The 15,532-nt window shown below is 42.8% G+C and overlaps 1 protein-coding gene across 1 annotated transcript in view; it reads left to right on the forward strand.

Moving 5' to 3' along the window:
- LOC134318742 (AF4/FMR2 family member 2-like) overlaps positions 1-15,532 on the forward strand; it is a 128,522-nt gene that overhangs the window by 71,099 nt on the left and 41,891 nt on the right. Inside the window, exon 3 of the mRNA XM_062999674.1 lies at positions 7,463-8,239. Coding sequence (XP_062855744.1) covers positions 7,463-8,239 — 777 coding nt within the window. The remainder of the gene's footprint in view (positions 1-7,462; positions 8,240-15,532) is intronic.

Below are 15,532 nucleotides of genomic sequence, written 5' to 3' on the forward strand. Positions count from 1 at the left end.
ACTGCATTTTTTAATATTTGAATTTTAGTTAAGGCTGCATTTTTGAATTTTTGTAAATGCTGCATTTTTATATTTTTAATTTTATTAAATACAGCATTTTTGTTTTTATTTCAGTTAATGCAGTGGTTTTCTTTTTTTAGTTAAGGCTGCGTTTTTCAATTATAGTAAATTCTGCCTTTTTTTATATTTAAATTTTAGTAAATGCTGCGTTTTTTATGTTTTTATTTTAGTTAATGCAGCATTTTTTTGCTGTTCTTATTTCAGTTCATTCGGCATTTTTTAATATTTTTAATTTTAGTGCAGCGTTTATGGTTTTATTTCAGTTAATGAAGTGGTTTTCATGTTTTATTTTAGTAAATTCTGCGTTTTTAAATATTTTTTTTTTTAGTTCAGGCTGAGTTTTTTAATTTTAGTAAATTCTACATTTTTAAATATTTTTATTTTAGGTAAAGCTGCATTTTTAATTAAGGCTGTGTTTTTTTATATTCTAATTTTAATTAAGGCTGTGTTATTTAATATTTTAATTTTATTTAAGGCTGTTTTTTAATATTTTAATTTTAATTAAGGCTGTGTTTTTTATTATTTTATTTGTTTATTATGCATTTTTAAATATTTTTATTTTAGTTAATTCCGTTTTTATTGCTGCATCCCTGGTGATGTATTTGTTGTATTTGTGTATTTTTGTGTTTTTGTTTGCTTGTTATTGTTGATCTGTTTATTGTTTATTGTGCACCATATATAAAGAGAGTTTTGGTATTTAAGTCAAGTCAAGTCAACTTTATTTATATAGCGCTTTTTTACAATAGACATTGTCTCAAAGCAACTTTACAAAATCCAGGACCAACAGATATAAAAACCCCTGTTGAGCAAGCCGAGGGCGACTGTGGCAAGGAAAAACTCCCTGAAAATTACAGGAAGAAACCTTGAGAGGAACCAGACTCAGCAGGGCCTGTCCTTCTTCGGTGGCCTGGAGGATACTTTAAATAAATAGGATTTACACAAATCATACAAACACAGAATTAAATGAACTAAAAGTTATAACTGGCAATAAATAAATAAATAATAATAATAGAGTTATTATTCGGTCTAGTCTTTAATAAAGTCTGTAGTGATTTCTTGTCATTCTTGGTGCAGTTACTCCCGACCCGTCACATCCGGCAGGAGCAGCATCGTTGGCACGGCAGTCTCGACTTTAATCCTTAACCTCGGCGGGTAAACAGGTTTCCATCAGAATGCCCGCGGGGTAAAACAATAGAGAATGTAGTTAATAATGTACAATGCTAGTTGAGTAAAACAGTTTTACAGAGAGTAGCTTTAGACTCCGGCAGCCCTAATTATTACAGCATAACTAAAAGGGAGAGCGAGCAGGTAACAAGGTCATGAAGGCTTTCACAGGACATCAACGTCCACCTCCCCTACCCAAACCGGAGTGATCGGACAGGAGAGGCAGAACGACAGCAACCCAACATCCCTGATCACCACAAGTTTCTATGACCAAGAACCCCCAAGCTCTGCGCCTTTGTCTATACTAATCAAAAGCCTGAGAAAATAAATATGTTTATTTTATATAAATATATTTATATAAATAATAAATATGTTTAATTTAGTTGCTGCTCCTCAGTAAAACCTCAGTAAAGAAAACGCAGTTTAATCTCTTCTGTTAAATTCTCTCGTTGTTTATCACGCTGATCCTGATAAATGTTGTTAGAAGAAGTGAAAATAAAAATGATTGAGATATTTATTCTCGGGGATAAATTACCCTCCGTCATCACGGGTTTAATAGCAGAACAGTTTAAATAAAAAATCAAACCCCTGTTATTAATGAGTCTGGTGATTAATCGTGTATGAAGGGCTTTTATAACGAGCGCCGCCGTTAATGTGACGTGTCAGTAATTAATTCCTAAAAGCTCTAAAAGCTGTAAAGCGTTCCTGCCGTTCTCACCTCGGGCGTGGCCTCAGCGTGTCCCCCTCTCCGGTTCAGGGTTCACACAGGAGGCCTTTGTTCTCTCTCCGGACGGGCTCGCGTGTCGGCCGCTTCACCCCGCCGCTCCTGTTTCTCCTGAACGACTTCCTCTCTCGGTGAGGTGGCTCACCGGGGGGGGCGCTGGAACCGGGCCAGGGGGAGTTCAGTACCCGTCCAAGTTCTGAGAAGGAGCGGAGGGTTTTATGATGTCAGCCAGGGCGGGGTCTGACTGGATCGTTGGTTCTGCTGCGCTGTGCAGCTACGGGTCGCTGTTGTGGTGGTCGAGTCCCGTCTCGTGGTCCAGCTGGTTCATATAACCGGGTTTCGGTCAGATTTCGGACTGGAATGGACGTGACCAGCGCTCGGTTCTGTGATCAAACCATTATCGTGGAACTGTATGAATGTTTTAAATGAAAGGGTTCTTAAATTTAGGGCAGTTGTAACCTAGTGGTTAAGGTACTGGACTAGTAATCCAAAGGTCACTGGTTCAAGCCCTACCACTGCCAGGTTGCCACTGTTGGGCCCTTGAGCAAGGCCCTTAACCGTCAATTGCTTCGACAGTGTACTGTCACAGTACTGTAAATCACTTTGGATAAAAGCGTCTGCTAAATGTTTTAAATGTAAATGCTCTTTTGCTCTTTTTGAACGGGCACAAATTCCCATAGATACGAGCTTCTCAGAAGAGCGGCTGTTAAGGTCACTCTACTTTAACAGCGTCTGTTTTTAACAGGTATCCAAATACTTTTGGCCAATATAGTACATCCCAGTAAAACTAGAAGCATCAGATTCCAAGAGGGAGAGGGAGCCACATCTCCTGGTACTTAATAGAGTCCATGATGATATTTGCCCCCCCATTCTCCCAAGTTTGCCCTAGCTGACCACTTCTTTTCACCTGCGCCAGGTGGGTTCATACAGAGGTATCACGTACAGAGTCACGCACCGATCTCCATTATCCCCCGTCTCTGTGCAGCACCATCAATCAACCAGCAGAGGGCGTAATTGCAGTTATCAGGACTCCCTACGCCCCTCCCTCCGTCCCTCAGACAAGCCGCGACCTGCTTGTTGTGATTAAGATGAAATCTAAGTCGAGTCGTTGATGCCAAAACGCTGGAGTTTTAGCCTCTCTAACCATCCTCCTCACCTCTCTCCATTTGTGCACATTACATTATTGCATAGTGGCTCTAATGGTTTGAATCCCCAACGGTGCTATCAGCCAGTCGAGTGTCTATGTACAGACATGATTGGCTACGTCTGGGGGAGGGAGGAATGATGGTCAATGCCGTCCTGTCCTGTATGTGGACAAAAGTATTGGGACGCCCAGTTCAAATGACTGAATTCATAAGTTTCATCCACAACAGTTGCTAACAGGAGTAATAAATCAATTATATAAAGAAAATTATGTTCTTCTGACACTGACCAACAGTTTAGGGAAGGTCCTTTCCTGTTTAAAAAGCAAGAAACTCCAGCGTCCTGCACAGAATGAATTAGAAAATCGCCTGACTGACCAGACATACAAATAAATGCTCTTTTGCTCTTTTTAACTGGGCACAAATTCCCATAGAAACACACACAGTTTAAAGTCTTGTGAGAAGGTTAGAAAATCGGCTGTTGAGGTCACTCTGTTTTATTAGCATTTGTTTTTGAAACTGGACAACCAACAAGCTCACGGTCAGGCGTCCAAATACTTTTGACCTTATAGTATCTATCTATCTGTCTGTCTGTCCGTCCATCCGTCAAACCCAAAAAGGAAATCAGACCGCAAAAAGTGTGAGAGTGAGCTAAATTAATTACCCCCCCCCCCCCTTTGTTTTTTTGGAGCCAGTTGTGCCAACACTTGTGCCGCCGACCTTATTAAGCTCCACAGGATCATAAATGAAGCGCTCTCACCAGCGTGGGCGCTACACGCCGTTACCCGATCTTTCACATCTGTAATAAAACAACTTTTATAGCGGCTCTGATGGTAATAAATCCGCCCGACAGCCGCGCGCTCGTTACCACTTTACGACCCGCGTTAACTTGCCGGCTAATTCTGGTCCTGGCGCCCTGCTTTTAGTACAAGGCCGGATGTTAGCGGCAGAGCTAACGATTCCTTCTGTGATATAACGGTCCAGAGTCCTCGATACCTCCACACCCTCGTTTAATGATTTATTTATGTAAACGGGCAACTGTACAGCTAGGGTCACCTCCATAAACCCTAAAAGGAGATCAGACCCCAAAAAGGAGAACAGACCCTAGACATCAGACACTAAAAAGGAGGGACATTAGACTCCAAGAAGGAGGATACTGTATCCCCAAAAAGGAGGACATCAGACCCCAAAAAGAAGGGCATCAGACCCCAAAAAGGAGGAACATCAGACCCCAAAAAAGACATCAGCCCCCCCCCAAAAGAAGGACATCAGACCCTAAAAAGGAGAACATCAGAACCTAAAAAGAACATCAGACCCCAAAAAGAACATCAGACCCCAAAAAGGACATCAGACCCTAAAAAGGAGGACATCAGACCTCAAAATGGAGATCAGACCCCTTAAAGAAGGAGATCAGACCCCAAAAAGAAGGCGATCAGACCCCAAACAAGAGGACACTGTATTCCTAAAAAGGGAGAACATCGGACCCCAAAAATGAGGAACATCAGACCTTCAAAGAGGACACTGTATCCCCAAAAAGGAGATCAGACCCTAAAAAAGAGGACACTATATCCTCAAAAAGAAGGACATCAGACCCCAAAAAGGAGGAACATTAGACCCCAAAAGGGAAAACATCAGACCCCAAAAAGAACATCAGACCCCAAAAAGAGGAACATCAGACCCCAAAAAGAGGAACATCAGACCCCAAAAAGAGGAACATTAGACCCCAAAAGGGAAAACATCAGACCCCAAAAAGAACATCAGACCCCAAAAAGAGGAACATCAGACCCCAAAAAGAGGAACATCAGACCACAAAAAGAGGAACATCAGACCCCAAAAAGGAGAAGATCAGACCCCAAAAAGGAGGAACATCAGACCCCAAAAAGGAGGGACATCAGACCCCAAAAGGAGGAACATCAGACCCCAAAAAGGGGAACATCAGACATAAAAGGAGAACATCAGAACCCAGAAAGGAAAACATCAGACCCTAAAGAAGAGATCAGAACCCAGAAAGGAAAACATCAGACCCTAAAGGAGAGATCAGACCCCAGAAAGGATTACACTGTATCCCTAAAAAGGAGAAAATCAGACCCCAAACAGGAGGACACACCCTCTAGTATCTGCAATTAACCTGACTGCACTTTGTTCGACTGTAGGAGGAAACCGGAGCTCCATTGAAAACCCACACAGACACGGGAATAACATGCAAACTCCACCTGGGAATCGAACCCAGGACCTTCTTGCTCTGGGCCACAGTGCTACCCACTGTGTTGGGATTCTGCCTGTAATAAAATGTGTCCTAAAATTAAATAAATAAAGTATTTTTAATGACACCAGGTCGACATCGCGCCGCCCGATTCCTCTCGTGGTGCTGTGTGTGTGTGTGTGTGTGTGTGTGTGTGTGTGTGTGTGAGTGTGTGTGTGTGTGAGTGTGTGTGTGTGTGAGTGTGTGAGTGTGTCAGGATGTTAACTACCCTGAGAATAATCCCTTCCCTGGAATAATAGCCCCGGCGAGCTCATTTCTTCCTCTGGATCATTTAGCATTATTTGTTTATTGATTGTTCACGCCGTCAGGAGCAGCGACGGTGGCGTTGGCATCGGGGAAGGCGGCGGCGTGGCGGCGGTGAGAGGTTATTAATGCGGCAATTACAGGTGAAATGAATGGCGAAAGCTAATAGATTAATCTTGATAGTATCGGCGGCGCGGGGATTACACGGCCTGTAATTGTATGGTGAGCGTAGGCCGACGTGTAGCAGCACTTTAGCTCTGAAATAAACGATGCTGTGCCTGCTGGGGGGGACAGTGGGGGGGGGGGGGGGGGGGGGGGGGGGTTGTTACTGTGCTGGTACTTAAATAAAACTTGAGCCGAACAGACGAGGGTTTTGAGATCCAGCAGGATGTTCTTTATTCCGGAAGTGCATGGTCGGGGTGCATCCACGTGGTACATCTGCCCAGGGAATGTGTACAAATCCCAGCAGTTACCCTCCAATACAGAGACACATCTTCTACAGTTTATATTATTATTTTAGGGAGGGGGTTAAATCACCCATCACAACTTCAATAGAGAATAGAAGATCTCATAAAGGTGTTTCTGTGTCTGGGGTTAAATCCCCCCTAATAACACAAATACAGGAAATTAATATTAGTATCATTACTATATTCTTTTTTAGTTATATTATAGTTTTATGGTATAGTTAATTTATAATTAATTGTAATATTTTTGTTATTATTATCTTTAATATTATTTCTTTATTATTATTACTTAAATTATTAATTATTAAATTATTATTATTATAACAATTATTGTTTTAATAGTATTATTTTAATATTATTTTTATTCTCAGTATTGATATTGTTGCTACTATTATTTATTTTTAAAATATGATTGTTCTTCTTTTTATTATTATTATTATTATTTATATTTTAAATTTAATGATCATTACTTTTATTACTATTTAAATTTAATTATCATTACTTTTATTACTATTTAAATTTAATTATCATTACTTTTATTACTATTTAAATTTAATTATCATTACTTTTATTACTATTTAAAAGTATTATTTTATTATTATTTTATTATTATTATTATTATTATTATTACTATTATTATTATTATTATTACTATTATTATTATATTATTATTATTATTATTATTATTGTTATTTTATTTTTATTTTATTTTATGTTATTTTTATTATTATTAGTTTAATATTATTATTTATTATTATTAGTTTAATATAATTATTTTTATTATTATTAGTTTAATATTATTATTTATTATCATTATTATTATTTTATTATTATTAAATATTATTATTATTATTATTATTATTATTATTATTATTATTATTATTATTAATACTTTTAGAGAGCTTGACTTGACCAAGATGGTATGGAAGAGAGGGGCAGGAGTGGGTGTAGGGCATCCAGCTCTCATTACTGCTCTGTCCCTGTTCTACCCCCTGATCTCAGTAGTGGGTTGAGGACGTCGTGTTTTTGTATTATTGTCCTCTCTCAATCTGCAGCTTTAATTTTGATCCTCCTGTTTTTATTAGTGCTTCTTTATCCAGAGTTACGTTCCACCTGGGATTGAATATCTGTGTGTGGAATCTGTTTTCTTCTCTACCGGGACTGTGGGGATTTGCCACGCACCTCTTGACATTTTTACCCATGTACATTCTCACAGTCTGTTTTGTTTTTTCTCTTTAATGACACATGTGCCAACACACTCTGCAGCAGGTGATACCCGGGCAGTCGAAATGCCAGACATTAAGTCATTCTGGGTTTAAATAAAAGCCGGTCAGTCTAAAACCAAGGACGTCTTAAAATGAGTCAAAATTCATATTTTTATTTTCTCTTTCTTCTCTTACAGACGAACAAAGGTGATGCCCTCGCCAACCGAGTCCAGAACACATTGGGCAGCTACGACGAGATGAAGGAGCTGCTGACCAACCATACCAACCAGAGCCACCTGGTTGGCATCCCTAAGAACTCGGTCCCTCAGACCCCTGTGGAAAAGAGCGATCAGCCAAGCATCTTTTTCACGGAGGCTCAGCGCGGCAGGGCCACCTCGTCCCAGCCCGGGAATCATGCCACTTCCATGCCCCCTCCGGCTACCGCCGCCCTGGCGGGGCCAAGCGTCCTCCACGGGCACCAGAGCACCAAAAAGTCTCGCTCTTCAGACTGGGCCAGAGGAACAGGCGGCACTCAGACCTCGAACCGAGGGAAGCAGAGCTCCGGCGGGCATGAACCCGACCTGGGCGAGTCGAGTCCCGGCACCTCCACACACTCCAGCAGAAGGCACGGGCAGCAGGTCAAGATGGTAACGGCTGCCAGCTCGCCCTGCGAACAGGAATCGGGGTCGCCCGTGGCCTCCACGTCTCTGGTGCCCGGTGGTCTGTCGACGCCAACCTTCCCTCAGGGTCTGCACTGCAAGTCGGGCAGCGGCGGGCAACAGAAACCGACGGCGTACGTCCGGCCCATGGACGGCCAGGACCAAGCGCCCATCGACTCGCCGGAGCTCAAACCCCCTGTGGAGATCGCAGATGGGTACGGTGGCATGGCGTTCACGAGCCTGATGGATGGTAAAGCCAACACGGCGGTGGGCAAGGGCAAGCTTCCGAAACTGACCCTACCACAGACTGGTGAGGTGAGTGCTGGGTTCAATTCCCCATTTTTTGATAGATGTGATAGTGAAAAGTTGGCTGGTTGGCATTTTGCTTGGCTGTGTGGGTTTCACATTGATACCTGGCGCAACGATGGCTTGGCACACACACACTACATGGACAAAAGTATTGGGACGCCCCTGTTTAATCATTAGAAGGAGTGTCCAAATACTTCTGTCAAGTGAACTGGTATTAGGTGGCATGGATTTAGGGTGGCATGTATGTACTGTATGTACCTGGTTGGCACAACCTTTTTCTACTGGTAGCAAAACAGCACTCAAGCTTAACGCCACCTCTGTCATGCCTGCCAGTAGGTGGAGTGGTGTCGAGGTTGAACGCTGCACCTTTTTTCCAGATACATGCCAATGATGGCTGTACTGGTGACACACTGGGTGCGGTACTTGAACCCCGCCGCCCAGTGCCGCCCACCTTTCCGCAGGGGGAAGCGGGCACATCCCAGACACATCCAAAAAATCCGTACAGCTTAGCGTGAGAAATAGAGATGGATGTTTTCGTTAACTCCCAATTTAGTCATAGCCGGTTCCTGATGGTGTACGAGGAGGGTATATTCTCCTGACACACCCTCCCTCCGACACGCCCGCTCCTCCGACCCCTTCTTATTTGCCCGTACTTTGGTGGGTCGGCGCGTGAGGTCGGTCTCGCGCACGGAGAGTCACGCGCTGATCTCTACGTTCCTCCACTTCTGTACGGGCACCTCGGGCTGACTAGTGGATGATTCTGTCTGCTGCAGGCACTGCCAATCGTGCCCGCTAGGGGGCGCACGGTCGGAGAGCTTGTTCGTCTTGTGTATACCCCTCATATGCCTATTTGATAGATAACTTCTTGGCGCACCCTGCAATCACACCGGCAGCGTTATCATGACCCGTGGGCATTTCTGACCTCAAGCTGATGCCAACCAAATGCATACAGCGTACTTTACTGGCTCACATCTACAGAGTGAATGTGTTCCTGCTGCTTTCTGATCATCCTGCAACTGAAAGTAGAACTTTAAAGCTGAAGCAAGGAAGCTTTCGGGCGTGCCGGAAGGAATCGGTGCTCGTCTCCGACCCCCCTTGGTCAGTGCAGAGATTCTCTTATTATGAGAATCTCTCATAATAATTGATCTATTAAGAAATGAATACACGTTTGTTTGCCCTGGATCTGCTGGAAACCTAATACCTCATTCCTCAGCTGGAATTAGATGATCTATGAGTCAAAAACCCCAAATTGAGCTCCGTGGTTAAAAGCTCCACCACCCGTCTCGCCCGTCATGCGCCCGGTGGATTTTCTTCTCCTAAATGATCATCCTGTCAGATCTGCGCTCGGAGGAACTCGTGATAAAACCATCAGCAAAATAAACGCTGAGTAACGCTGAGCGCAGGAACCGCTTCAGAACGATCGATAGTCTGAACACTTCCTGTCAGAACCTCGTCCACAAAAAATAAACCAAAAAGTATCAGGTCAGTCTGAAAACCTAGATCCTAGCTCTCTCTCTAGACAGACACATTTCCCATCATCCTACACTCCCGAGAAGAGGGCGTGTCTAAATTCTTATCTCCCTTAAAATGCTCCTACTGAGGCACCTTAATTCTGAGTGATGATCTGACTGAATAACGAGGGAGCGTCCGACGCCTCCTCAGCGCTGAAGATCAATCCCAGCATTCAGTGCAGCACGACTTTTCTCACAAAAACAACAAACGTGGCGGACGAATCAATGCGGAGCAACCAACAGAGTTTCTTTCAAATGTAAATAAATTCTGGTTGATGTTTAATCTGTATGAAGGTGTAATTATACGAGTGTCTTTATTTGTAAATTGGGGCATCAGGGACAGTTTAAGTGTTTTCGGTACACGGAGGGAGACGTTAGCTGGAGTGCTAGCGGGTTGAACGTCCTGAGGCTAACTGTGTTAGCTTAGTAAGCTAAAACTGTGGTGACGTAAGTAGAGCGTCTAAATAATCTGATTATGAGCTCCAGGTCTGATTAGAATCCTCTGTACTGAGGAGCAGATAAGGGAGGCTGTACACTATAGTGAAGTATGTCTGTGGGAATTTGTGTAGCCGGGCACTGATTGTTCAGTCGGTGTTCCGGTTCGTCCCAGAGCTGTTGAGTTTGACTGAGATCGTCATCTGTGGTAAATATTTCTCCTGTAAACATCTGGTTAGACACGTTCACCATAGCCGGAGTGATTATCACCGGAGTGTTTCTATATTGAGGTGTGAGGGCGTGACGAATTCATTAGCACCTGATTAAACGTGAAGAGAAGGTGCAGGCCGACGTACCTCATAGCAACTCTCACTTCTACACCCCACTCAACAGCTCTGGGATGAACCGGAACATCAACTGATCAGTCAGTGCCCAGCCAACAATAGCAACACAAAAAAAACTGAGACGGGTGCACGTTTAGTGCCGTCTTTTGTTCCGTAATGGTTTACATTTCTTTTTTTTTTCATTACTGTTTGATAAATCACTCCAGCGGCCGTTTATTGCTCCTCATTTTGCTCCACACTTTTCACAGAACCAAATCTCGACTGCAGACAGGCCAGTCTAGCACCTGCACTCGCTCAGAAGTGACTGAGACTTTTTTATAACAAGAAACAAGGAAAGAGCCAAACTTAGAACCGCTTTTTTTCTGAAAATTTTCAGATCTTTTTGATTGTTAGCTGGTTTTCAAGGCAGTTGTTTTTATTAATGAATAAATGAATTTATTTATTATTTATTTATTAATTTTTATTTTATTTATTTACATTTTATGTATTTGTATTTATTTATTTATTTTTGCTTTTATAATATAGACTGGAATAAATATTGCTGGATTTTTGATTGTTAGCTGTTTTTTTTAAGGCAGTAGTTTTTATTAATGAATGAATTAATTAATTTATTATTTATTTATTCATTTTTATTTATTTATTTAATTATTTATTCATTCATTCATGTAATTAATTAATTATTTATTTATTTAATTATTCATTCATTCATTTATTCATTTATTTATTTAGGTACATTTTGTATTTGTTAATAAATCTATAAATAAATTGCGCCTTTGAGGCCAAAAAAAGCCACAACACCAAGTGGGTTCTCAAAAACGTTCCCATGATCACTCTTGTCTAACGTCATGGGCGCTTACTCGACGGCCCGCCGTGCGGGCACATAACTGGCGATGCTGGTCGGGTGAACAGCGTTTTCTTGCGTATCCGTGGAAGAGTTGGCGCCAGGGTGCACTGACCAGATCCAGGTACCAGATATAACTGGACACTGAGTGGTCATAATGTTTTGGCTCATCGGTTCCAGCGCCCCACATTTGAAGCAAACCGACCTGTAAAAACCCGCTCGGCTAATTCCCACCTGCAACCTAGCGTAATGCAGCGTTGTACCGCTCGGTGGTCTCCTGTAGCGCTAAATCAGCGACTGTCTGGGTTATTAAAACAGATCTTGGCGTTCGGCGCGGCCCGGTTTGTCAACATTGGACCAGGAGTCGTTCCCAGGAGCGTTTGATAACGACCCTAACGACGCCACATGTGGCCCAACGCAGCTCACACAACAGCACGCCGCATTAGCGTGATTCATGCTAATAGGATCACGTCGGGTAATACTAGCTCGAGTGTGTTTCTTGGCGATGACGCTATTTTACTTGCGCCGGCTCGCGTGAGTTAAACGCTTCATTTGGAAAACGAATGTGCAGCCGCTAGCTCACCTCAGCTTCGTGCTAACGGCCGTGCCAGGATTTTTCGGACCATTCGGGAGGTCGGATTTGGTGTCTTACCAACCAAAGTTAACGTTAGACCAGCGTTTTTACCTAGTGCTCGGTCACATGGGTCCAGGTTTGGTTATTTAAGACGTTCATTTACGTCTCGGATGTCAGTAGTGGTGTTAGGAAAACTCGTTTGCATGTTTGCATGTTCTCCCCATGTCTGTGTGGGTTTCCTCCGGGTTTCCTCCTACAATCCAAAGATGTGCAGTCATGTGTGTGTGTGTGTGTGTGTATGTGTGTGTGCCCTGTGACCTGTCCAGTGAATAATTTTGCTTCAGTTTTATTTGCTGTAATTAATTAATTAATTTATTTATTTATTAATTTATTAATTTATTAATTTATTTATCTATTATTTATTTATTTTTAGTCATTTATTTATTTATTCATTTATTTATTTTGTTTATTTATTTATTTTGTTTATTTTTTTATAAAAAAAATTATTAATGCATTTATTTATTTATGTATTTATTTATTTATTTACTTATTTTTTAAATTTTTTTTTTATTTATTCATTGATTTATTTATTAAATAAAGACAGGAATAAGTATTGTTGGACTTTTGACTGTTAGCTGGTTTACAGGGCAGGTGTTTATATTTAATAATTTGTATTATTTAATTTATTGAATTTTTATTTAATTAATTCAAATTAAATACTCGGTACGTTTAGCAGCTTACATTATTTACGTGTTGGTGCAAAAAGCTGTTTACGTGTACGTGTTTGTACAGATGTAGCAGACTAGCGTTGAGATGGCGCCTTCTTGTCCTTCACGCCCAGAGTAACATAATTCACAGACGTAATGAGGTTCAGTGGCTCATTTTCTGTTCTGGTCGTCTCGTACGCTCGCTCAGTGGTGATCATCTTCCTCCATCAGATCTTCAGCAGTTTTCTGATGTGCCTGTTCATTATCTTATAATAAATGTTTATTAATATACATAGACTGTTGAATCCAACAGGTCTAAGGTCTGTGTCTCTTTCTGTTCTCCGTTTGGGACGTAGCCAGTTCCGCCTCCGGAGTGTGAGGAGGCTGGAAAACCTAAATGCACGGGAAATATTAGATGTTTTATTTTATGTTTGTTTACCTGTTTAGCATAAATGCTAAGCTAAACTAATGCTAACCCCAATTTAGTCGTTTCCAACTCCCTGTTGTTTAAAAAAAAAGCGCCGAACCTTCCTGGACGGGAGTTAACGAGCTCGTTTACGTTTGGGATCCACGGCGGAGCGTCTTCACGATCCCGTAGCTCTCGGCGAAGCTCCTGGTGGACGCGTGACCCTCCCTGCCGACCGGATGAGCCTGACCGGACAGACGAGATCCAGACAGAAGACGGTGCGAGAGACGGAAATAAAACTCCAGAATTATTGGGACGCGTCTGCGTTTAGCAGTAACAGCTGGTATCATTTGCATAAAAGCCGTCAGACGTCGTTTTCCTGAGCCGCCTGTCAAACCGTGATGAGAAAAAAATAGCGCTCGCTACAGAATCCCGTTCATTAGCGCCTGCAGACGCCTCGAAAAGCTTCACAATTAGCGCCGCTTGTGTCCCGCGGTCGGCGTCTGTGCAGGAACATGTGGAGACGTGCAGCGGTACCTTATTGAACTTTTACTCGGCGACACTTTTAATCTTCTGCGTTTTTAATGAGGGATCAGGTGACGCAGATGCAAACGTCTGGAGAGATGCTATAACAGACCGGCTGATTCATTTAAACGATTCCATTCTGTTGTCTCTCTCGTCTGGCGTCCAGGGCTGAATCGGGGACCGACCGCGGTGACGTGACGCCTCCGATGTGCAGCCGTACAAACGCTGTCATCTTCAGACTGAACGAGCACAAATTCCCACAGACAGACACAGACACAACCAAACGTAAAAATGTGAACGATTTGGGTTCGTTGTCTCCTTTCGTCTGGCGTCGGGGACCGACTGCAGTTACGTGATGCCTTTCTTGACCGACATCAGCGCCATACAAACGTTGTCATCTTTTCACTGAATGGGCACAAATTCCCACACAGCGACGTACTTCAAAGTCTTGTGAGAAGCTTCTCAGAGGAGCCACAGTTGTTCTAGCTGTAGCTCTATTTTATTAGTGTTTGTTTTTAAATGGGGTGTCCAAATACTTTTGGCCATATAGTGTGTGTCCCAAATACAGTGAGATGTTTTAAGACGTTTAAAATGTGGTGCCAACCAAACATAAAAGTGTGAATTAATTTGATTTGAACGATCTGGGTTCGTTGTCTCCTTTCGTCTGCCGTCCAGGGCTGAATCGGGGACCGACTGTGATGATGTGACGCCTTTGATTTGTTTCTAATGACCTTTTCTGACCAAGCTTTTGACATTATGGGCACAAATTCCCACACACAGACACATTTTAGAGTCTTGTGAGAAGCTTTTTCAGAACAGAAGCTAAAAGATCACACAGAGGTCGCTCTAATTTATTACTGTTTGTTTTTAAATAGGGTGTCCAAACACTTTTGGCTATACAGTGTGCGTCCCAAATATGGTGAGATGTTTTAAGATGACGTGGTGCCAACCAAACGTGAAAACATGAACGATTGGGTTTTGTTGTCTCTTTCGTCTGGCGTCCAGGGCTGAATCGGGGTCATCTTCAGACTGAACAGGCACAAATTCCCATACACAGACATAGACACAAGCAAACGTAAAAATGTAAACGATTTGGGTTTGTTGACTCCTTTTGTCTGGCGAGTTCTTTCTGTTCTATTAGCGGATGTTTTTAAATAGGGTGTCCGAATACTTTTGGCTATACAGTGTGCATCCCAAATATGGTGAGATGTTTTAAGAAGACGTGGATAGGCTTCTAAATTTGCAGCAACAGTTTGGGGAAGGTCCTCTCCTGTTCCGCAAATGCTCCCATCTTGTGACCGAATAGGGGGCACAAATTCCCACAGACATACTCCCAAAGCCTTGTGATAAGCCTTCTCAAAACAGGTCACATGATAAAGAAGAATGAAGAAGAACGTCTTTATTTGTCATCTATACGTCTAAGCGCAGGGCTGGAGCAGACAGGGTTAAGGGCCTTGCTCAAGGGTCCAACAGAGCCTGGATTTGAACCGACAGTCTTCTGATTGATAGTCCAAAGCTCCACCCACTAGGCTACGTAACGTACGTCTAAAGTACGTCTCCCGTCAGTTAGATTCCAGATTTATGGCGGTGAAATCAATCCGGAGCTTGTAAGAACGTAAAACTGGGGATCATGGATCATCCCGGGTCCTCCCACGCCCCCGCCTCGCCCCGGCCTCGCCCCGGCCTGAGGTCAGTGCTGTGTTATCTCAGCTCGATTCGTCTCCGACGCTGAACGGCGGCGGCTACAGACAATCCGCTGATGGATTAGCACCGCGTGCGCCGTCAAACGGTCTGGCAAAAACGCTCGGCAGTCCGGCGAGGACGTCTCGCGTCGGGATTCTTTTGGGAACGGAATGCTAATGCGCTGAGCGACCGAGCACGCGCACGTCAGTGCTGCTAATTTAAATGTCACTTAGCGTTAGGAAACACTCCATCACGTTAAGCCGTTAAAGCCCC

The sequence above is a fragment of the Trichomycterus rosablanca genome, chromosome 8 (genome assembly GCF_030014385.1).
Source record: "Trichomycterus rosablanca isolate fTriRos1 chromosome 8, fTriRos1.hap1, whole genome shotgun sequence".
Classification (NCBI taxonomy): domain Eukaryota; kingdom Metazoa; phylum Chordata; class Actinopteri; order Siluriformes; family Trichomycteridae; genus Trichomycterus; species Trichomycterus rosablanca.